This window comes from Microcaecilia unicolor, chromosome 4 (assembly GCF_901765095.1).
Source record: "Microcaecilia unicolor chromosome 4, aMicUni1.1, whole genome shotgun sequence".
Classification (NCBI taxonomy): Eukaryota; Metazoa; Chordata; class Amphibia; order Gymnophiona; family Siphonopidae; genus Microcaecilia; species Microcaecilia unicolor.
Window position 1 is genome coordinate 208603664 of NC_044034.1, and position 25988 is coordinate 208629651.

At 44.0% G+C, this 25988-nt stretch overlaps 1 protein-coding gene across 1 annotated transcript in view; it reads left to right on the top strand.

Moving 5' to 3' along the window:
* The window catches only part of DAGLA (diacylglycerol lipase alpha), a 311785-nt gene that overhangs the window by 99871 nt on the left and 185926 nt on the right, over positions 1 to 25988 (top strand). Inside the window, 7 exon segments of the mRNA XM_030201172.1 lie at positions 12182 to 12393; positions 13098 to 13199; positions 13585 to 13723; positions 14264 to 14351; positions 20707 to 20841; positions 22186 to 22263; positions 22714 to 22838. Coding sequence (XP_030057032.1) covers positions 12182 to 12393; positions 13098 to 13199; positions 13585 to 13723; positions 14264 to 14351; positions 20707 to 20841; positions 22186 to 22263; positions 22714 to 22838 — 879 coding nt within the window.

Here is a 25988-nt window from a genome sequence, read left to right on the forward strand (position 1 = left end):
ATGTTTGCTTAGCTGAGAGAAAGAAACAAAACTAGAGAGCTGAGGAGACCGCTATTCACAGGAAGGACTGCAACATACTCAGAACTGTACACTAGAATTCTGAGCCTTGGGAGAACAGTTCATTTCCAGTGTCATCAGATGTCACATACCATTTGCCTAACTTAATCCTGCTTATCAATAGAAAAGAAACTTAAATCTTTAACGTTACTGCATTTGAAGCTTTTGTTTTCTTTCTTTTTTTATTCAATACAATCATCTGTGAAGTTTCATGACTGTCGCTTCAACCTTTTTCTCTCAGACAGATCACTATCTGATTGAGGTTGTGTACTCATTACCACAATATTGGTGAACAGCAAAATGTAAACCCAAAGGGTAAAATAGTTTACAGTTCTAAAGACTATGGGTATAGCCCTCAGAGACCGAGGATTAACCAAGGTCTGACCTGCAAGACTCCAGTATCTACATGAGATTATAGTGTCTGCGGTCCTATCTCATTCATAGGGCTTAATTTATACCCATTATCAAAACATTCATTCTTTTTGCTGGATATTATAGTCTGAATACACGGAAGTGAAAACTTCAAAACAACACTTAGCTTTCACTGAAGTGACGCAAAAACCCCATATCGTTTCGCCTTCTTACAGGCTTCCTCAGGTTCTGCCCAATGTGAATGGTATACCGGGGTATCACCGAATATCTATATTAATAAATCCCACCTTGAACGTTCTGAAGCTCACTCCAAGGCAGAGAAGCTCACTCCAAGGCAGAGAAGCACAAAAATCCTGTAGTCTTCATAGGCTAGGACCAGTCACTCTCACTCATAGACCCGCCCTCAGCCACGCCCCATCTGTACATAAAACGCTACCTCAACATTCTGAAGACAACCTGCTGAAGCCATCTGCAAAATCCCTAAACAGTTCGTAAGTTCATGATGGTGAAGCCATCCAACTCACCATGTCTCTCTGCCACGCCCTCGAGGGCGGAACACAGAGAGTAAAGGGACCCATAAAGGCACCCCTACCAACTGGCAACCCCCTCCAACAAACAACGACCCAGGCAGGGGGAGTGTTTCCGTACTCCTCCCCCTGCCTAGAAATCGCTACAGACTGCTGTCAAACTCCCCAACCACACGACCACAAAAGCCACCCGCAACCCCCCCCACACAAACACACACACACACATACACATACACACACACAAATGCAAACACACAAACACACACAAACGCACACACACACACAAACGCACACACACAAACACACACGCACACATAAACACACACACGCAAACACACACATGCAAACACACACACATAAACACACAAACACACACACACACACACACACACACACAAACACACACAAACACATACACACACAAACACATACACACACACAAACGCAAACACACACAAACGCACACACACACACACACAAACGCACACAAACGCAAACACACACAAACGCACACACACAAACGCACACACACACACACAAATGCACACACACACACACAAACGCACACACACACACACACACAAACGCAAACACACACACAAACGCAAACACACACACACACACACACATAAACACACAAACACACACATAAACACACACAAACACACACACAAACGCACGCACACACGCAAACACACACACACAGAAACACACGCAAACACACACACGTAAACACACACACACAGAAACACACACAGAAACACACACGCAAACACATAAACACACAAACAAACGCACACACACAAACACACACACATAAACACACACAAACACACACACACACAGAGAAACACACACACACAAACACACATACACAGAAACACGCACACACATAAACACACAAACAAACACACACACATAAACACACACAAACACACACACACACAGAGAAACACACACACACAAACACACACACAAACACACATACACAGAAACACACACACACACACACACAAACAGAAACACACACACACACAGAAACACAAACACACACACACAGAAACACACACACTCAAACACACACATACACACACACACATACACACACACAAACACACAGAAACACACACACACACACACAGAAACACACACACATAAACACACAGAAACACACGCACACACTCACACAAACACACACAAGCAAACACACAAACACACAAACAAGCACACACACACAAACGCAAACACACACGCACACACACACAAACGCAAACACACACACAAACACACACAGAAACACACACATACATACACACACACACACAAACAGCCTCGACGGTGCACCTCTAAGTGCCCCCCCCCGCCGCATCGCCACAACAACCCGTGCAACGGGGCATCAGAAAGCCCCTACCCCCCTTCCCTCCTCGCCGCATCACCCAACCCCTCCCCCGCCGCTTCACCAAGCCCCCCCCCCCCCCCCCACATCGACCGCCTCGCCACCCGCGACCGCTAATACAAACTCTGTCCGGCGGCTGCTGCTGCTTCTATTCAGCAGCAGCAGCCCATACATAAAGAAAACAAACAAACAAAAAAACAACCTCCTAAAACGCACCTCCGTGGAGAACCATCTCACATTGGCTGACGTCTCTGCAACCGCTCCTCCTCTCCCCTCAACGTCAGTGCCCCTGCCGGAAGACCCTGGAGAAACGCCGAGATGTCAGAGGGGAGAGGAGAAGCGCATGCTCAGACTTCAGCCAATGTGAGATGCTTCTCAACGGAGGTGCGTTTTAGGAGGATTTTTTTTTTGTTTTCTTTATGTATGGACTGCTGCTGCTGAATAGCAGAAGCAGCAGCCGCCGGACACAGTTTGTATTAGCGGTTGCGGGTGGCGAGGGGGTTGATGAGGGGGGAGGGGCTTGGTGATGTGCCACGGTGGGGGGGGACGGGTGATGCGCGAATGGGGGGGGGACAAGGGGCTTTCTTTGAGTGCTGCACCGGCTGGGGGGAAAGGGAGGTCTCGCTGGACATGGGTGGCTGGAAGGAAGCAGGGGGAGGGGAGGGGGGGCAGGGAACAGGGAGATAGGGATGGGGCTCCACACACCACATGTGTGCCTGCAAGGGGGACAGGGGATACAGGACGGACACTGCAGGGCAGGCAGGGGGACAGAAGATTTGGTGGTCATCAGGGGGGACAGGTGGGTCGATGGACATGGCTGGCCACAGGGGAGGAACAGGGAAAAAGGAGAGGAGTGTCCTCAGACATGGGTGGCTGCACAGGAGAGGAGGGTCGCTGGACATGGGTAGCTGCAGGGGGGGCAGGGGGACAGAAGGGTCGCTGGACATGGCTGGCTGCAGGGGGGACAGGGGAGAGAGGAGGGATGCTGCACATGCGTGCTTGCAGGGAGACAGGAGGGATGCTGAGGGGGGGGCCTGAGACCACATAGGTGGCTGCAGGGGGAGCAGTGGAGACAGGAAGGACGCAGCAGGGGGAGAGGAGGGTTGATGGGCATGGGTGGCTGCAGGGGGATGCTGGACATGGGTGGCTGCAGGGGGAACACGGGGAGAGGAGGGTCGCTGCACATGTCTGGCTGCAAGGGGGCAGGGGAGAAGGAGGGGGTGAGGGGGTTCCTCACACCACACACACAGTCACTCATTCTCTGTCTGCCACATACACTCTCACTCACACACTCACTGTCTTTGTCCCTCTCTCTCACACAGTGTCACACAGAAACACAAACACTGTCTCTCACACACTCTCTCTCTTGCACAAACACATACACTCTGTCTCTCTCTCTCTCTCTCTCTCTCTCACATTCTCTCTCTGACACACACGCTCCATCTCTCACACACGCTCTTTCTGAAACATACACTCCAAGGAAAACCTTGCTAGCGCCTGTTTCATTTCTAACAGAAACGGGCCTTTTTACTAGTAGAATATAAAACACACATTCAGCAAATAAAGACTTATCTTAATCACCATATCTATTAACTTTAATAAGGCTGAATAAGCCATATTATTGAAACCCACCTAACTATGGAAAACTCAGTGCATTAGCTAAGCTTCATAGGGCTAAAGAAGTTCAATATTTAGCAACATGCTTAACAGCTGCTTCATAAAGCTAAAGAGATTCAACATTATACGCAATGAATAACAGATGTCTCATACTCAAAGATGATAATTTAAGATCCTTAAAAGGTATATTAAGGTGAAGTGACCTTAGCAAATAAAGCAACATTGTAAAATGTCTAAGAAGAAAAGATATACACAAGAAGCTGATTCACAGGAATTCATTCAAACTGAATCACAGTGCACGGGTCATACAGTAACAAAACGCTATCGTATACATTCCAAAAAACATACCGACAGTACTTACTCGACCCTAGCAGGAAATTTAACTGAAAGCAAACAAACTTACTTGACCATGCAGCGGCGCGAATGCAGGGACCGATTCTTAAAGGCCCTAGAATTTTCTCAAATGGAATCACGCTAGCTAAGCACTTATAACGTAACTAACGTCCATTACGTAATGACATCACTGGGCATAAAGACGTCATACGTTCCTCTAAGAACATGTGCGTCAACAGTCTAATCGTGCAGGGAATCGCAAGACCACGCCCATTGCGCAATCGCGTCACTCCGACATTGCAATACTCTATTGATAAAGATGCGTGATAAAAAAGCATCTCACAGAGAAGTACTTGCGTACAGTGAATCTTCCTTGTTGATATACTCACAAAGACCAAAGAAATGCCAGGATTTAATAATGACACTTAACTCATATTTGTCTCACAACGCGTATTCTAAAATCCATAGATAGACAAACATCGTATACAGATGCACTTGCAAAGACTGGACTAAATCATAATTTCCTCATGGAAAAATAACCAATGTTTATCCTCGCAGCTCATACATGTGCAAGCTATTGTAGGCAAAATACACATTTCTATAAACACAAGCATAGCAAAACACTCTGCCAGACATTTAAATATACACACTGTATTCTTAAAGTTCCATATCATTGAAAGGCATGTATCACTATATTCAATAGAATGCATGCCATTCAATGGAATTATTAAGACCATACGGTTCTACAGAATTGAGATTAAAAATCCATCTTGTCTCTTTTCTCTGGAGCATAAGTTTACGATTACCACCCCTTTGAGATGCCTCCACTTTATCTATAACACAGCATCTTAGATCTTCAAATGCGTGTTTTAATGCTACACAATGTTCAACAATTGGCTCTTTCATCACTGCTCTGCGTATGTTAGATTTGTGTTCTGAAAGTCTGATTTTAAGCTTTCTAGTAGTCATGCCTACATAGATTTTATTACATGGACATGTGAGAGTATATACTACATGGTCTGTACAGCAGTTAGAAAAATGCTTGAAATAAACAAGAGTATTAGTGTGAACATTGTAAAATGATTTCGTCTGTGTCATGATCTTGCAGTGTGAGCAGTTACCACACTTAAAATGTCCCACAGTTTTAAATGGTTTAGTGGTTCTCAAATCTGCAGGGCTCAGCTTGTCCTTTAAATTATTAGCCCTAGAGAAGGCTAATCTCAATCTCTTCTTTTGAAAAACTGGTAAAGATTGTAGAATGTCCCATCTGTTTCTAAGAATGTTGGCAATATGCCTCCCTGCTTCTGTATAACCCAAGACCATGGTGATGGTGTCTTGGTCATGGCTTTTAGAAGAAGTGGTGGATAACAAAAGCTCTCTATTGTTGTATTTTGCTCTGCGGTAAGCTCTTTTAAGGACCTTATTGGAATATCCACGTTCTCTAAGTTTATTCTTGAGGTCCTTCGCTTGTTGTTTAAACATTGCATCATCGCTGCAAATACGCCTAATTCTCAGAAATTGAGAAAATGGTAAATTGTCACGCATGTGTTGAGGATGACAGCTGCTCTGGTGAAGAAAGGAATTTCTTTCTGTAATCTTATGGTGCACTTTAGTAGAAAATCCTCAACTGGTCTTCTCTATTTCAATATCTAAATAGCTGATGCTGGTTTTAGAAGTATTGCTGGTGAATTGAATATTCGAATTACAACTGTTCAACCCAATCATGAACAGGGAAAAGGCCTCTGCTGAGCCTCTCCATAGTAAAAAGATGTCATCAATAAAACGCCACCAACATACTATCAGCTCTTCAAATGGTGAAGACTTCAGCCACTCATTTTCAAATTGCTCCATAAACAGGTCGGCCACAGACGGGGCGAAAGTAGCACCCATTGCTACTCCACTCTTTTGCAAGTATAGAGTTCCATTGAACATAAAATAGTTCTCTTTCAAGGCTAGGCGTGCCAGTTTCATAAGAAATTCTGTTGGAATCAAGTGTAGTCTCATTCGTTTATCTAGCACATTTTGGATCGTAAACAAAGCCTCTCCTTGAGGGATAGATGTGTATAATGAGGTCACATCTAAGGTGACCATCATTACTGATGGAATATCATCGGTCCTTATGGAAGCTAATTTTTGTAGAAAATGAGTGCTGTCTCTGATATAGGAAGTAATTTTAGGGACTTCTGTCTTCAAAAATTCATCCAAAAACTGAGAGAGAGGTTCCAAAACAGATTGTCTAGCAGAAAGAATTGGCCTCCCCGGTGGGTTAGTGGGATGTTTGTGGACCTTAGGTAAAAAATATAAGACTGGTGTTCTGGGTTGAGCACAGCAAAGAAATCTTTTGTCTTTTGATGTTATGAATCCTTGGTCTAAAGCTTCATCAGTTACACGATTAATCACTGATTGAAGTCTTTTAGTAGGATTTAAAGATAATTTCACATAGTTTGAAGTATCTGTTAATTGTCTCAATCCTTCGTCTATATATTGTTGTTTGTCCATGATCACTATAGCACCACCTTTATCAGCCTTCTTTATAACTATAGACTCATCAGTTTGTAATTTAAGAATAGCAGCTGACTCGGCACTGCTGTGATTGTATTTCCTGGGAAATTTAAACCCATGTTTGGTTTTATATTTATTGATGTCAGTAAGCACCATTTGCTTAAACATGGTGAGTGCAGGGTCCAGTGGGCTTTGTGGTTTCCACGTCGTCTTGGGATAAAGAACAGTACGTTCATCTCTCATCTGAGCGTCACCAAAAAAGGTCTTTAAGTGCAATAATCTCATAAATTTTTCAAGGTCTACATTAAACTGAAATTCATTAAATTGCACTGATGGCACAAATGAAAGGCCTTTGGTTACTTACAATATCCTAGTCCATTAGTTCCCAAACCTGGTCCTGGAGACACCCCAGCCAGTCAGGTTTGCAGGATATCCACAATGAATATGAATGGGAGAGATTTGCGTGCAGTGGAGGCAGTGCATCCAAATATCTCTCCTGAATATTCATTGTGGATATTCTAAAAACCTGACTGGCTGGGGTGCCTCCAGGACCAGGTTTGGGAACCACTACTCTAGCCACTTTGCAAACAGTATCTCACTCTCAATGCAGGAAAGAGGGATGATGATATAAAAGCCATCTTAAACGTTTTAAACACCAGGTTCACCACTGGGAAAGAAAATGGCGCAAATCTAAAAATCCATCCATCCCATATATTGATCTATAAAAGTATGACCAATTCCTTTAAAAAAGCTATTAATAAGGCCAAACAAACCTACAGTGGGGGAAATAAGTATTTGATCCCTTGCTGATTTTGTAAGTTTGCCCACTGACAAAGACATGAGCAGCCCATAATTGAAGGGTAGGTTATTGGTAACAGTGAGAGATAGCACATCACAAATTAAATCCGGAAAATCACATTGTGGAAAGTATATGAATTTATTTGCATTCTGCAGAGGGAAATAAGTATTTGATCCCCACCAACCAGTAAGAGATCTGGCCCCTACAGACCAGGTAGATGCTCCAAATCAACTCGTTACCTGCATGACAGACAGCTGTCGGCAATGGTCACCTGTATGAAAGACACCTGTCCATAGACTCAGTGAATCAGTCAGACTCTAACCTCTACAAAATGGCCAAGAGCAAGGAGCTGTCTAAGGATGTCAGGGACAAGATCATACACCTGCACAAGGCTGGAATGGGCTACAAAACCATCAGTAAGACGCTGGGCGAGAAGGAGACGACTGTTGGTGCCATAGTAAGAAAATGGAAGAAGTACAAAATGACTGTCAATCGACAAAGATCTGGGGCTCCACGCAAAATCTCACCTCGTGGGGTATCCTTGATCATGAGGAAGGTTAGAAATCAGCCTACAACTACAAGGGGGGAACTTGTCAATGATCTCAAGGCAGCTGGGACCACTGTCACCACGAAAACCATTGGTAACACATTACGACATAACGGATTGCAATCCTGCAGTGCCCGCAAGGTCCCCCTGCTCCGGAAGGCACATGTGACGGCCCGTCTGAAGTTTGCCAGTGAACACCTGGATGATGCCGAGAGTGATTGGGAGAAGGTGCTGTGGTCAGATGAGACAAAAATTGAGCTCTTTGGCATGAACTCAACTCGCCGTGTTTGGAGGAAGAGAAATGCTGCCTATGACCCAAAGAACACCGTCCCCACTGTCAAGCATGGAGGTGGAAATGTTATGTTTTGGGGGTGTTTCTCTGCTAAGGGCACAGGACTACTTCACCGCATCAATGGGAGAATGGATGGGGCCATGTACCGTACAATTCTGAGTGACAACCTCCTTCCCTCCGCCAGGGCCTTAAAAATGGGTCGTGGCTGGGTCTTCCAGCACGACAATGACCCAAAACATACAGCCAAGGCAACAAAGGAGTGGCTCAGGAAGAAGCACATTAGGGTCATGGAGTGGCCTAGCCAGTCACCAGACCTTAATCCCATTGAAAACTTATGGAGGGAGCTGAAGCTGCGAGTTGCCAAGCGACAGCCCAGAACTCTTAATGATTTAGAGATGATCTGCAAAGAGGAGTGGACCAAAATTCCTCCTGACATGTGTGCAAACCTCATCATCAACTACAGAAGACGTCTGACCGCTGTGCTTGCCAACAAGGGTTTTGCCACCAAGTATTAGGTCTTGTTTGCCAGAGGGATTAAATACTTATTTCCCTCTGCAGAATGCAAATAAATTCATATACTTTCCACAATGTGATTTTCCGGATTTAATTTGTGATGTGCTATCTCTCACTGTTACCAATAACCTACCCTTCAATTATGGGCTGCTCATGTCTTTGTCAGTGGGCAAACTTACAAAATCAGCAAGGGATCAAATACTTATTTCCCCCACTGTATATCTGTGATCAAATAGAGAGAGCCCCCAGTTCCAAGAGAGTTTACAATATCTTTCGTTCTTTTACAAAATCCCTGAAGCAAAACTGAGTCCTTGGATCTCAGCTCTTAGTACTTGGCTTGTTAGCTTCAGGGTAAGATTAATGCATTACAAATATCTTAATGCTCACAACAGGGTAATTTTGTCAATGACCCCTCAGGAAGGTCTGCCCTCCTCTTCCATTTCTAGCAAATTTTTAGCTCTTAATCCCCCAACATAAGCAGATATTTCATAACCCTTAAGAACTATTCATTTCACCATTGTGCCCCATGATCCAATCCCTTCAAATTTTGACTTATTTTTGAACCCTTTTTCTTATCATATGATCTCAATGCTTACAACAAGGTATGGTACTAGCAACATGTAAAAGCACTATAATTCACCCTCAAATCAAAAATGCATCACTTATAGGCCCTTTTACTAAAGCTTAGCACATGCTAACGAACATTAGCATTCGCTAAGATCCATGTGGCCATAGGTATAAAATAAAGTCATGCAGCATTTAGTGCATGCTAAGCTTTAGTAAGAGGTCCCCTTAGTGCTTCTTTAGTCTCTAGTTACCATCCTATTGTAAATTTACCAATAGTATCTAAATTTTGTGGAAGCTTTGTCACATCTCACCTATATAATTACTTAGATCATATTAATGTCCTGCATCCCAATTAATAGTCCAATAGAAAAGATGTATCTGGCACATACGGAACAAAAAAAGTGGACTCGGAAGTCAAAGGAAGCAATATTTTATTCAAAACCTGATATGGCACGTGTTTCGGCTGGCGCCTGCATCAGAGATCAGTCAACGGTCAATCTAAGATATCTATATGTGGAGTCCTTTTCAACCACAAACACAATACAAGGAAATGCAAAGACAATTTTCTGCACGGCTCTGAGAAGCAGTAGCAGTTTTGCTGACCTTGTATCCCAATCAGACAGGATTTTGCAGACAATACAGCATGGAAGCGATATTGATTGGAATCACTAAAAATAAATTTGACCAGGGTAAACTGGGAATTTACTATCATTAGACCTATCTGCTGTGTTTGATTTAGTAGACCACTCCTTCCTTTTGCAAAGTTTGGAGGAAATAGGAATTAGGTACCTGGCTCTGAATTAGTCTATTTCAATCTATCAGAACAGACATGTATAGTGTTTTGAAATAATCAACGCTGTATTTTTTTACTTGTGGCTCCCCACTATCTCCAATCTTGTTTAATGTATTTCTAGACCCACTACTGGAGCTTATCCAATCACTACTTATAGCATATGCTTATGCAGATGACATACAGATCTTGACTACTGTTGATCCGTTAGACACTGGCAACATTTGGAAACTTAATTCTAAATGAAACCTTATAGAAGATTGGCTCTCCAAACATAAATTAAAACTTAACCCAGACAAAACCAAAGGAAAATTATTTTCATGGGAAGATGCATAACTTTTATCATTTCCAATACTAATGACATGTTCAAAAGTGGCCTATTCTGCAGTGAAGTTGTCAGGGATCTTTGTAGATTCTAAGTTGTCCTTCATAAAACTTACGTTTCGCACCTGTCCAATAAACATTGTTTTTTTTTGTTTGTTTTATTTTTTTCAGTTGAAGACCCTGGCTCCATTTCTTTGACAGAAAGTACTTAGAATATTGATACATTCTCTTGTCATTAGTCATTTAGACTGTTGTAATTCTTTATTTAGTGGACTTCTTATGCTAGAATTACAATTGTTTCAAAATACTGTATTTAAGCTCGCTTACAAAAAGATAGGATCATGTGACACCCTTTATAATATTGACCCTATTGATAAGATTCCCGCCTTAAGCAGTTCCCTTATCCCTTATGTGTCCTATTTGTCTTGATTAGATTGTAAGCTACTATTACTACTACTTAACATTTCTAAAGCGCTACTAGGGTTATGCAGCGCTGTACAATTTAACATAGAGGGACAGTCCCTGCTCAAGGAGCTTACAATCTAAAAGACAAGTGAACAGTCAATCTGAAAGGGGCAGTCAAATTGGGCAGTCTGGATTACTGAACGGTAAGAGTTAGGTGCCAAATGCAGCATTGAAGAGGTGGGCTTTAAGCAGAGACTTGAAGATGGGCAGGGAGGGGGGCTTGGTGTAAGGGCTCAGGAAGGTTGTTCCAAGCATAGGGTGAGGCGAGGCAGGGACTGTCTCTTACTTACATGTTCAGTGTACAGCACTGCATGTCTAGTTGTGCTGTAGAAATGTTAAGTAGTAGTAGTAACTCTGGAGAACTATTATTCCTTTCTCCTATGCTTTTCCCCTGTTCCTCTTCTAGATCACTACAGTTTGTTAATCAGAACCAATTAATTATCCCATACTTCAATTTCATTTTTTGGGGGGGTGGGGGGGGGGCAATGTCTATAATTCTATCTTTAGAGTTGTACGTCCTTCCTTTTGGAACTCATTGCCTCTTCATTTAAGACTAGAAACAACTTTCTAATCATTTAAAAAGGGTCTAAAAACCTTTTTATTCATAGATGCCTTTGGGAAAATGATGGTATTTTTCCAAGCTGTTTGGATATAATGGGTGATGCTGGACTGGAACTGGGAACAACTGTATTTTCTTTCTGCTTATTCTATGTAATTCTACTTTGTAAACTACAAGGAAGGCTCTGGTATGACAAATAAAAATGAAACTTGAAACCATATCACAAATGTGCCTCATGTTGTACTTCTCTTCTTCATTCAACTGCTTATCATACAGATCAGATTGAATGCTTGGCCACTTCATCATCTTTGAGGCTTCTTAATACTCAGTTTTGAGAAACTGTTGGAGAAGGGAAATGGCAGTCATCATGGAATGATACTAACTTTAAAGCAGAGGCTGTTTTTCTTTATTTCCATGGAAAGTGATGGTAGTTCTCATCTATAACGGCTAAGGGAAGGAGTAAATAAACTAAGAAATTGGGTTCTGACTAGTTGTCAACTTTTGACACTCTTATTTTACAGGTTTGTGATTCTATCAGTGGTTCTGTTTGGATTGACGTACAACCCTCATGAGACATGCTCACTTAACCTGGTGGATCACGGCAGGGGTTACCTGGGAATCCTGCTTAGCTGTATGATTGCTGAAGTAGCTATTATTTGGCTGAGCATGCGTGGCAGCATCCTGTACACAGAGCCCCGGGACTCGATGCAGTATGTCCTCTATGTCAGGCTGGGTAAGAGACTTCAAGTATTATGTGCATTAGGCAGGGTGAAAAAGAGAGATTTAGGCAATATGCACTATATGGAGAATTAAGAATAGACCTCAGGTAGCATATGCTCTATACATGACTGAGTAAGTTAAAGGCAACCCATGCTCCATGCAAATCTTTCCTACATTGGATTATTTTCTTGGTGGTATTTTTATTTATTTAAGTTTGCTGCTTCCTGGTTGATGATCTTGGATCTCTTTTTATCAAAATTATATTTCTTATATGTTTTTAGATACTACAACTATGCAGCTATTCATGACGATCACTCCCCAATGTTTTTCCCCATATCTCCTCTTCAGCTTTTTGTGTTAGTTTTTTGGGGTGTATTTGGTTTTGATTTAGTTTACATTTGTTTGTTTTTTTTTCTTTCAAATATGGATGTTTAAAGATGGAAAGTCTGTTGCTTGACATTCTGGGTTAATGAGGAGGAGAGATATTATACTTATGTATAGAAAGACGCCTGTTAGAATGGAAGATATGCAGCCACTATAGCTTCAAGTGTTATTTTCTAGCAGGTGCTTACAGTAGGTGAACCTAGACACTCAACACTAGGGCATGGGAAGATAACTGCTGATGACTGGTATTGGGAGTGGTGCAGAGCTGTTGCTGACATGATAGCCTTGTATTTCAGTGTATTTCCTCTCACCCTTACCCCTTTGCCATTTCAGCCATCCTGGCAATTGAGTTTGTGTATGCCATTGTGGGAATTGTCTGGTTGGCTCAGTATTACACTGCTTGCAGCGACACCACTGCCAAGAACGTCACACTGGGTACGTACCAAATGAATATATTGTTGGGACACTTCAGTGTTCAGATGAATAGCAGAAATAACCACACACAATCTATGTTCTATCTCCAGGGGCATTACCTGTGCAGACCTGCAGACTAGGTAGCAAATACAGCATAATGCTGTCCTGGAACTCTAAATCAGTCCTGTCAGAAATTTTGGAGCCACCACCGTTTGATTTTATGCCACATATTTTTTCTAGAAACGAGTGGGAGCTAAAAGAGTAAAGAATCACTAGCGAGTCCAGAGAGGTCAAATATTAAACATGAGCAAATGATTTAGGGGTGAGAGAGCAGACAGTAGGTATAGTGGTACACCTCCATGGGAGCCCACCAACTTGATGCCTCTTCCTTCTCTCTGTCCCGCAGGGATGGTTGTCTGTAACTGGGTCGTCATTCTGAGCGTCTGCATCACCGTTCTCTGCGTCTTTGATCCAACAGGGCGCACCTTTGTCAAACTGCGAGCCACTAAAAGGAGACAGCGAAACCTCCGTACATACAACCTGCGGTGAGCAGGAGATCAGAACCTTGGAAACAGAGAGCTAAAAAGTTGTGATCAGACTGATCTGAATGAATCAGCTTGACATATTTCTGCTTTTCTCTCTGTATGCTTCCTTTTCTGTCATTTTTCTCATGTGCACTCTGTTTCCTGCCTGTTAAGTTGTGCTTGCTCGTCCAAATCTGCTTTTTTGCTTTTAAAATAAATGTGTATATGTGTTTTTGTTGATGTATGTTTATTTGCTTCCATGGTATCCCCTTTCATTGGTTTTGTTACCTTCCTGTGGCATACATTCTCTCTGGTTTTAACTTTTTATGTCTGCATTCAAGTGCTTGCTTACTTACCTGGTGCCTATAACATGTTGTCCTTGCTCTTACTTCCCACATCCTTGTGCCACCTTTTGTGTTCCCTTGTATTTTTGTGTTCTGTTTAACCTTATGTCATACCACGTTGTACTACTCACACACTTGTCTGTATTGACTAGTCTTTGTCCTTTTCTCTGGCAAATGCAGTTTTTCACTATCTTTGTTCATGTATTCCCTTGTATAGGCATCGGCTGGAGGAAGGTCAGGCCAGTAGCTGGATGCGGCGACTCAAAGTCTTTCTCTGTTGCACACGAACTAAGGATTCACAGTCAGTAAGTATGGGAAGGAGTTTGTACACTTTAATTTCTAGGTAGACACCAGTGTAATGCACCATAGGACAAGTTCTGGAGTCACGTGCATTGTATTTCATGTCCTTGACCATGTGGAACAAGCAGCATGTGGGTGTGTGTGTTAAAACTATGGACATGGGAAGGAGGAAGTGACTTCACCGAGCTAAGATGGCTGCTTGAGCGATTTGCTCCGGCTGCCCCAAAGCAGAAAATGATTTTTTTTGAGCGATTAATCCAGCGTTAAGATAATTCTGGGGAAACTAACAAACGGAGGAAGTGAGCAGTTATACAGCAAGCATGACCTCCTGTGCATCGTACAGTCCCTGGCGGGATTCACTTACCCAGGCCCCAGCGCATCAAATGTGCAAAGCAAAACGGGGCGAAAAAGCATGGAGAGGGAAGCAGCGGCAGAGGACGTGGTGCAGCAACAGATTACACAAGAATCCCAACTACTGTACAGCCCAGAAGAACCCCAAATTGCAGGAACCGATCCACTGGTTGAGATCCGGGAATGCTTGAAAGAATTAACAGGGGAGTTAAAAGCTATGCGCTCCGATTTGAATAGCTTGGGAGCCGACCTACGTGGCGAAATAGGAGCGCTGGGGCAGCGAGTAGCAGAAGCAGAGGAGAGGCTGGAAGAGCAAGCGGAGATGATACAGGTTTTAAATGACCAAGCCATAGAGGATAAGCAGAACTCCCAGCAAATATGGGATAAACTGGAAGATATCGAAAATCGAAGCAGATGGTGCAACGTAAGATTTCGAGGCCTTCCAGAAATCCCCTCCTATGCGAACTGCGAACACGTGGTGCAGCAGATAGCAAGCGCTCTCTTAAAAGAGAAACAGGTGGAGAGAGAACCATCAGAAATCCATATAGAGAGAGCGCATAGATCCCTGGGAACATCCAGAAATAATCAGCCTGGAGACTTGATAGCATGCTTTGCGGACTACAGACTAAAGGAAAAAATAATGCAGGCGGCGAGGGAAATCCCAGATTTCAAATGGGAAATGCACCACATTGAGATATATCAAGACTTGGCACTTACTACGCTGCAATGGCAGGCCAAGCTTCGCTACCTTACACAATACCTGCGAGCCCAAAACATACAATGTAGATGGAGTCACCCGTTTGCTCTGCGCTTCTACAAGGAGAGGAAGCTACATCAGATCCGAAGGGTCGCTGACGCTGCAATGATCTTCCCAGAAAAAGTGAAAACCAACCTGATTGAGCCCACACGAAAAACAGGAATAGCGCATAAGGACAGACCCAAGTGGCAATGGGTCACGGCTAGGAAAGGGCGACTACAACGGCAGCAGTCAGATACAGCTTTGCGACGAGGGACATCTGGGACAACCTAATCTTTTGGTGACCACTCATAACTTACTGGATGCTATACGCTACCCAACTGACTAATATAAAATGAGGGGCAGTGGAACCGGGACCACAAAGACATCGATGAGACTATTACGCAGGAAAATAGCGGAAAAAAGGGGTTAAGATTGGTAAGAGGTTGATAATTGATAAGTGTTAACTCATGTACTGTTAATGTTATATATGTTTTAAAGCTATACTGTTGAACATGGTTAAGAGAAAGTTCTATGTGGATAGCAGCTTTGGGGCAAGGGAAGGTTACTGACTCCCTAAAAAACACCTGACTGTAGTATGGAGGGTGGAATCTGGGATAGAGAGGGAAAAGGGAGGGGGGTTGGGAAAAAACTTCTATGAAAGAGAGCAAACATAGTATGGGTCCCTGGCATCCTGATACAGAGAGAGATCCAGAATTGGGAACATAGATAACAAATATGGCTATGATCACCTTCTTCACACTTAATGTGAAGGGCTTAAATTCACCAGTAAAAAGGCAACTTTTATTTAAGGAAGCAGCCCGACATGGAGCAGATATAATATTTGCCCAAGAGACACATCTCCTACCTAATCATGAAAAGATGTGCACATATGGACAATATAAAGACATATACTTTGCCTCAAATCATAGAGAAAAAAAAAGGGGTCCTGATAGCGTTGAGGCGACCACATCCCTGGTAGGTACAACAAGTAATAAGAGATAAAGGAGGTTGATTTATTTTGATGATACTAACATTAGGGTTAGAGATTATAACGTTGTTAAATGTATATGCCCCAAATGAGAAACAAGGATCTTTCTATGAGGAAATATCAGAGCTTCTGACCCGACATATAGAAGGAGAACTGTTAATGGGTGGGGATTTCAATTTGACTCTCCATCCCCAGCTAGACAATTCAACCGTAGGAATACGATATGCTCGATCAGATAGGGCCAAATTGCACAATTTTATGCGTAAATGGCAGCTAATAGATATATGGAGACACAATAACCCAAGATCTCGCAGTTACACATGTTACTCAGCAGTACATGACTCCTATTCAAGAATAGATCTTTGGCTAGGGGGGGGTGGGGGGCAGACACTGGCTCAAAGAGGGAACAACATACAAATACAGAATAGAACCTGGTCGGACCATGCGCCAGTCACATTGAATTTACAAGGTACAGCCAGAAAGATTAGTAGGCCGCAATGGTGAATGGATGATAGTCTATTAGCAGACCCAAACACAGTTACAGGCTTAGAAAAGGAAATAAAAGATTACATTACAAATAATGACACAGGTGACATGGGGGATGGAGTGCTGTGGGAGGGCATGAAGGCAGTAATACGTGGACAGATTTTTTCTCTACAGGCCTACAGGGCACGCCAAAAAAAGGGTCAGATTCAACAATTACATGAAGAGCTTGAGCAACTGCAAGCTCAAGTACCCTCACACCAAAAAGATACACAATATCATCAGATACAAATGGAAATAAGAGAACTCCAATTAGCTGACGTGGCTGAGACACTCCAAAGGGTAAGATAGCAATACTTCGAGTTTGGGAATAAGGCTTCAAGGATATTAGCATGTAAATTAAAAAAAAAGAGTATGCAAAATTACATATATGAAATTGAAGAACAGAGGGGACAACGGTTAACGTCAACAGAAGAGATTAATTTAGCATTTATGAACTTTTATAAACAGCTTTATAGGGAGGATACACGTCCGGGGCTACAGATCATACAGGAATATCTAGATAAGATAGAATTGCCCTGGATTGATCCGGATCAAAATGAAAGACTCTCGGCACCCATATCGCAAGAAGAGGTGAATTGGGCCATAAAAACTCTACCTAATGGAAAAGCCCCGGGTCCCGATGGTTATACCAATAAATTCTACAAAAGCTTTAGGAACGTATTAGCACCCATACTAACTCGAACGCTGAACGCAATAGAGCAACAGGCAGAGCTACCTCAATCGTGGCGCTTAGAGCATATAAGCGTCTTGCTGAAACCCGGGAAAAACCCGAGACAATGTGGATCCTACCGGCCAATAACGCTATTAGATACAGACTATAAAATATTTACTAAAATCCTGGCCAGGAGGATACAGAGTCTACTGCCGAACTTAGTGCATGATGACCAAGCACGATTCATAGAAGGTAGACAAACATTTGATAACATTAGAAGAGCTATCCACTTGATACATGAGGCAAGTAGCATACAACAGCCGACGCTAATGCTGTCTTTGGACGCAGAAAAAGCATTCGATAGGGTCCATTGGCCATATATGTTTGCGGTGCTGAGAAAAATGGGACTATCGGGGTGCTATATAACATGGCTCCAGTACCTATATGATCAGCCCTTAGCGGCACTAGTCATTAATGGGAAACGATCCAAGATATTCCAGTTGAGTAGGGGGACACGTCAGGGATGTGCTCTCTCCCCTCTACTGTTTGCCCTTACAATGGAACTGCTAGCCCAGGTAATTAGATCGGAAGCCCGCATACAGGGAATTCGGATAGGGCAAAGGACACATAAAGTTATGTTATTTGCAGATGACATCTTATTGATGATCATGGATCCCCAGAATTCTCTAGAGGGTCTTACACAATATTTACAACAATTGGAATAGTGTCCGGGTTTAAGATCAATATGTCCAAATCAGAGATAATGGGATTAATTGTAACAGAAGAAACAGCTAGGAGGTTACAACAACAGTTTCCATATCGATGGGCAACACGTTGTTTACAATATCTGGGAATTAATCTGACACCTCAAATACAGGATCTATTTGAAGCAAATTTTCCCTCCAGAATACCAGAATTATTCCAGGATCTAGATCGCTGGGAAGGCCTAGAGCTCTCGTGGATAGGGAGAATACAGGCCATAAAATGATGATCCTGCCTAAGATTCTATACCTGTTCATGGCATTGCCGCTCCCGATTCCCGCTACCTTTTTTAGACAACTAAAATGCAAAACATTTGCATTCATTTGGAAACATAAACCGCCCCGAGTGAAAGCTAGAATGTTATATATGGCCCAAAAAAGGGGGGGAATGGGGGTGCCGAGTTTCTTTCAGTATTTTCAAGCAACACAACTCAGGATACTGGCAGCATGGGTTAAAGATGAAAGGAAGCCTTGGCTTCAAATAGAAAAACATTGGGTGGGACTCAATCACCCAGCGACACTACTGTGGTTGCCTAGGCCATGGATACGTGCCATGGCAACACTTCTGCCCATGGCGCTACGGTTCCCCCTATTGACATGGAGCGTGATACGCCAGCAATTCTGCCCTAATAGACAATATTTCCATAAAATGCATATAAGAGGGGTCCCTGGATTTCAATGGGAAGAAGGAGGAAAAATATATAAGCAATGGGAACGGAAAGGATTGAGACAATTAGGGCAATTCTGGGAAGAAGGAGCCTTTCGCTCAACTGAAGAGCTACAGGAAGAATTTGACTTACCGCCACAGCACTCCTTCCATTATGCACGAGTAAGAGATTTTATTGTCTGAAAGGCAAAACCAGAATTACAGATAACAGGAGACAGAGATAGAACGGGCACTGGGGGGAGGGAGTGCTAAGGGGTGCGTTTCACAAATTTATGCCGCCCTATCGACACTTAAAACACCAGTTTTGAAATATACACAGAAATGGGAACAAGATACAGGGGTGAAACATGATACACAGAGCTGGGAGCGAGCGATAGGATCATTGGTAAGAGTGTCGGTCAGCAGTGCAATGATAGAAAATGGATATAAGATATTGTACCGCTGGTATTATACACCGGACCATATAGCTAAAATGTATAGAGGGGCCTCAAACCACTGTTGGAGAGGCTGCTCTGCGGTGGGAGATATGCTACATATATGGTGGTCTTGCCCAAAGATAAAGGTATATTGGGAGGAACTGATTAAATTACTTGAGCAAATATTATGGAAAAGGTACCTGATGACAGCTGACCAATGCTTACTACATTTTCGACCACAAGGAATGCCACCAACAACACACCAATTCGCCGCTACTTTTCTGGTAGCGAGCAAAATAACACTGGCATCAGCATGGAAAACTCAATCTGCTCCACCAGTGATAAAAGTGATACACAAACTGGATTATTTATATCAGATGTCCAGAATGACAGCAGTCAAAATGGACAAATAGTACACTTCTCCAAAATTTGGGACAAATATAAAGAATGGAGGGGTCAGGCGGGGGTGGTGCTAGATGCCCCCCCAAATGGTGATACCACCGGCATGAATAAGGACACACAAAAAAAACCTCTCTCTGTGTGTTTGTGTATATATGAAGGGGGAGATGCTATACTTGGGATAACCATGCCATAAAGTAGAGGAGATGAGGGGCTGGGGAAGGGGTGGGGAGGGGGGAAACTGAGGGAAGGACACAATTATAATAAGGAGTAGTACGAATTGTGTTATAGGGCATGTTAAAATAATGCAAAAGTGTTACCTGTTGATGTGAATTTCAGATTTCATAAATAAAAAATTAAAAAAAAAAAACTGTGGACATGGTACGATAGGACAGTGATAAGCGGCAGGATGTGAACACTCAGACTACTGGTTCCAATAAAGGATCTTTCCCTTTAGCTCTGCTGGGGAGATTCTATTGGGGATTCAAGTGGTCACAGGTTCAAATTTTTGTTTGGAAATTTAGGTAGTAGCATAGTGGGGGTGCTAATAGTGAGAGCAAAACTTCAACAAAGGATCTTTCTTGCCACCAGTATAAGGCATGATTGCTGGCTTGCGGGATTCACTGATACACTGCAAGAGTAATGCTGCAGACTGAAAGTTTACAATGAAAAGAGGTGATTTTTATATGCTGTGCTCTTGAGCACAGAAGGGTGTGCTGATTCTCCCTTTTATACATTCAGGTTTTTAATTTCACTTCTGAGAAGATGCCGCTACAGAGTTACTGTAATTGCTATGTTTATTTTTGTCCTGGATTCCATGGTGACTTTCATTCTTTTGCAGGATGCATACTCTGAAATTGCCTACCTCTTTGCAGAGTTTTTCCGAGATCTGGATATTGTACCATCTGACATCATCGCCGGCCTGGTCCTCCTCCGTCAGCGGCAGAGGGCGAAGCGTAATGCAGTGCTAGATGAAGTGAGGAGGCAACGGTGGAGAAGGGTGGGTGGGGGGGTGGAGGACTTGGGCCGCAAGTATAATTGCTAGAGCATGAAAAATCTAGCCATACCCTTTTAAGGTGTCAGTATTGGGAAAGAGCCAGAAAGGGAAATGAGAAGGTGCTTCCAGGTGTATAGAGGCTTAGATCTGCAGATCAGGGAGGTGATAGGAAAAATAATGAATGCAGTTGCTGTTTTGGTGAATAATCTACAGGCTTCAATCCCAAGGTAAATATAGTGGTCCAGATCTCAAGTAGAATAACGAGAATCCTGCACAATTCATAATGTCAAAATTATAAACTAAAGGCAAGGTACATATTACAAAGGCAAGAAAATCAAATAATTTTAGTTATATCAGTTTAGAGGATTTCTGTTTAAAATATGTTCTTAGCCTTTTTTAATATCCTCACAAAAAAGTTGTTTTAAATGGATGATGGAAGGATAAGGAGTCATCGCAAGCAGGAGGGTGATGTCAGACAAAAGATGAGAGAACAACATAAAGGATACCGTGTTTCCCCGAAAATAGGGCATCCCCATAAAATAAGACCTACCGAGGTTTATGGTGCCCTTGGAAAATATAAGGCCTCCCTCGAAAGTAAGGCCTAGCAAAGTTTTTCTTTTACCGGTAAGTAGAGTCGCCCCCCCCCCCCCACCCGAGATCGCCGAGCCCCCCCTCCGTCGCTCCGAAACTAACCCCCCACCCGAGGTCGCCCCCCCCACCCGAGATGGCGCCCCCACCCGAAGTCGCCGGACCCCACCCCCCTCCATCACTCCGAAACTAACCTGAACTTAAGCCTTCTTTCTCTTTCCTTCCAGTTCGCAGCAGCAGCAGGAGGGCAGGCCACTCCTTCCTTCCGTGTCCCGCCCTCGCCTGACGTAACGTAACGTCAGGCGAGGGTGGGGCACGGAAGGAAGGAGAGGCCTGCCCTGCTGCTCCTGCGAACTGGAAGGAAAGTGAAAGGAGGCTTAAGTTCAGGTTAGTTTCAGAGCGACGGAGGGGGGTGGGGTCCAGCGACTTCGGGTGGGAGCGCCATCTCGGGTGGGGGGGGGGGTGTGGCCTCGGGTGGGGGGTTACCGGTAGTTGCAGGAGCGACGGAGGGAAGGTGGGCGGGCCAACCGTGTTTCCCCGAAATACTAAGACATCCCCTGAAAATAAGACCTAGCGCCTTTTTGGGCGCAAAAATTAATATAAGACAGTGTCTTATATTCGGGGAAACACTGTAATAAGATGGGGAAACATAGTGGACTTTATTTGCAGTTGAGGTCACTTATGTTTCACTTTGTGTTTGATTCTTGTTTTGTTTGTTTTTTGGTATTTTTTTAGACAAACAATGATATTTTGGCCTTTCTTTCTGGGATGCCAGTGACTAAGAATACCAAGTATCTTGACCTGAAAAATACAGTAAGTTTCTCTGAATTCATGGCTTAGTGTCATGTTCTTTTCTGGTCATAAAAAACAAGCAAACGGTCTGCTAAGTCCCAAAGGAAGGAAATTGTGGAGGCAGACAGGGTAAAAATGGAAGGAATATTAAACATCTTTATTGAAATAGATTAAAATGCTGTATTTTAATTTACTTCAGTAAAGATGTTTAATATTCCTTCTACTTTGACCATGTGTGCCGCGACAATTTTCTTTTCTGGTGGTAGCCATGTCCTTCAGTAGGAGAGAACTTGGTCCTTATTATAATCCCATTCCAAAATAGTGATCTTCCAGGTTAGGGCAGTAGCATGATGATAAAGCAGTACAGGCCATGCAGCCCATTTGATTTATCTTCTCTCTTAGCAAATTAAGTAGCTTATAATGAAACATGTTAGTTCCTCTGATTTTCTTTTCTTTTTAACCTATTTTCAGCAAGAGATGCTACGGTACAAAGAGGTCTGTTACTACATGTTGTTTGCACTGGCAGCCTATGGCTGGCCCATGTATCTGATTAGGAAACCAGCTTGTGGGGTCTGCCGTCTGGCTGGGTCCTGCTCGTGAGTACAGCCTTCCTATACCTAACATTTGACATCTCTCTAACTCCAATAGCAATGTAGTAATGATTGGTAGTAGTTTTTCTGAAGACAAGTAGATGAAGTGAAGTGAATGTGCTCAGTGCTGAATGAATGACCATTCCAACCTTTACTGCACTTGTGCAAGAGTTCCCATGCTCTGTTTCACTTTGTTCTCATCCTGCAGAGCTATTGGATATCAGCTTTCTACAGTTTCTGCTGGATTTTTGGCAATTGTTTTGCCTTGCTGTTTTGTGCTTAACCCTCCCTCTGGTTATCTTTTTACACAGGTTTTTGCACTTAAGTTTGTTCTGTATTTTTTTGTTGTCAGTAAACAAAGGTTTTGTTTTTCTCCCAGTGGTCCATTCAGTTAATTTATTTTCAAGTGTTTGGTCTTCTGCCAAAAATTAAAATCATTACTGTTTTGAATGACTCTAGTTCACTAAATGGTATAAAAATTGATGGTACTATTTTTTTTCCTACATCTATTTTCCTTTCCATGTCAGAGAAGTAGTCTAGCAACTTCTTCATATCACAGAATTTGCCACAAGCATCTGCAGCAAAGCTACAAAGCCTTAGCCTGTGTGTGTTCATAAATAGATTGCACAGAGTGAATTGGACCTGGAGTTTTAAACTGTTAACTTCCTTAGTGTCCTGACTGGTTCAGAATGCAACTAATGGGTTGTGCATGCCTTCCAGCAGGTGGAGACTGAAAATTCTGACTAGAGAGAGCCAATAAGAGCCCTGGCCAACTGTAACTAGAATCAGTATCATCAGTCTACAGCAGGTGGAAGGTGGTGAGCCTTTTCTTTCTTTCTTTCTTTCTTTCTTTCTTTCTTTCTTTCTTTCTTTCTTTCTTTCTTTCTTCCTTCCTTCCTTGAAAAAAAAAGGGAATAATATTTTATTGCTTCTTTGCATTGAGAGGGACTTTATTCTGTGCCCTGGTGTCTCTTGTTGTATCTGGAGGCTGAGATGCTGAGATCCACGGGGGTCTCACCCAGCCTCAGGGATTTCACACTTGCGGCCGCAGTAGCGGGGGATGTGGGTAGTTCGGGTGTGCCGGTGCCTGGAGTGATGGGAAACACTGCCATTTTGTCTCAGGCTGTCTTGGCCGACAGACCTGCTGCTCTTCAGCCCCCTATTTTAGATCAAGCAGTTTTGCTGCTTTCTATGTCCTCAGGCAGGGCCGTGCCTAGGGTCTCTGGCGCCCCCCTGCAGAATATCAGTTGGCGCCCCCCCCCCCCCCCCCGTGAAAATGATCACGCCCCCCCCCCCCCCCCCCCCGGTGAAAATGATCGCTCACCACTTGCCACACTGACAGGAATGGTCAGCAATATTCTTAGAAACAAATTGCTATACATTGCAAAATAAGATAGCAGATGTAAATTCTCAAAGTGGACATATTCCAAACGCTAAAATGAAAATAAAATGATTTTTTTTTTACCTTTGTTGTCTGGTGACTTTCTTTTTCCGATCATGCTGGCCCAGTATCTGAGTCTGCTGCTATCTGTCCTCTTAACTCCATTTCCAGGGCTTCCTTTCCATTTATTTCTTTACTTTCCTCCTTTCTTCTTCATTTCTTGCTCTATATCCATTTCCAGCAATTTCTTCTCTCTCCCTGGGTCCTGCCCTCCCATCCATGTCCATTCTTGTCCCTCTCTGCCCTTCCCTCCTCCATCCATAGCCAGCAATCCTCCTCTCTCCCCTCCCCTCCATTTCCAGCAATTTGTCCTCTCCCTGGGCCCCCATGTCCATCCTTGTCCCTCTCTGCGCTTCCCTCCTCCTCCATCCATAGCCAGCAATCCGTCCTCTCCCTGGGCCCCCATGTCCATCCTTGTCCCTCTCTGCCCTTCCCTCCTCCATCCATAGCCAGCAATCCTCCTCTCTCCCCTCCCCTCCATTTCCAGCAAATTGTCCTCTCCCTGGGCCCCCATGTCCATCCTTGTCCCTCTCTGCGCTACCCTCCTCCTCCATCCATAGGCAGCAATCCTCCTCCCCTCCATTTCCAGCAATTTGTCCTCTCCCTGGGCCCCCATGTCCATCCTTGTCCCTCTCTGCCCTTCCCTCCTCCATCCATAGCCAGCAATCCTCCTCTCTCCCCTCCCCTCCATTTCCAGCAATTTGTCCTCTCCCTGGGCCCCCATGTCCATCCTTGTCCCTCTCTGCCCTTCCCTGCTGCATCCATAGCTAGCAATCCTCCTCTCTCCCCTCCCCTTCCAGCAATTTGTCCTCTCCCTGGGCCCTGCTGCTGCCCTCCCATCCATGCCTCTCTGCCCTCCCATCCATGCCTGTCAGCAATTCTCTCCCCTGCTCTGCCCTCTCCCCTCCTGTCCAGTGATTTCTTCTCTCTCCCTGCCCTGCATCCATACATGGCCAACAATTCTCCTCTCCCCTGCCCTCCCCCCTACATGTGGCAGGCTGCAGCGTTTTTGCGAGGCAGCTCGGGCTCTCCCTCCTTCCTTCCTTGGTTCCCGCTCTGGCTCCCCGATCAGCAGCCCCCCCCCCCCGCGTGTTTTAACCTTTACGCGATGTCAATCAATGAAGAACGCACACCAGACTCGTTTCCAGCTTCTCTCTTCACACAGTGTCCCGCCCTCGCGGGAACAGGAAATGCATCATCGCTGACGCTGAAGGCGGGACACTGTGTGAAGAGAGAAGCTGGAAACGAATCTGGTGTGCGTTCTTCATTGATTGACATCGCGTAAAGGTTAAAACACGCGGGGGGGGGGGGGGGGGGCTGCTGATCGGGGAGCCAAAGCGGGAACTAAGGAAGGAAGGAGGGAGAGCCCGAGCTGCCTCGCAAAAGCGCTACGCTTGTGAGGGCAGCAGGGACATCCGAAGTCGACGATTGGGCTGGGGCGCCGGGGCGAGGGTAAGCACCGCGGCGGCGCCCTCCAGAGGTGGGCGCCCCCCTGCGGCGCTTACCTCGCTTACCGCATCGGCACGGCCCTGTCCTCAGGGGTCTTGGGGAGGGCTTCCTGCCAGAATTTGTTTTATAAATGTATAAGGCTTTTCTGCTGCAAAAGTCTAATCCACTTCCAGTGCTTTTAGCTAAGAACTTAGACAATCAACCCTTGCCTGCTAAGCATCCTAGGGGGGCCTGGGACACATAGAATGATCTGGCTTCTGATCCAG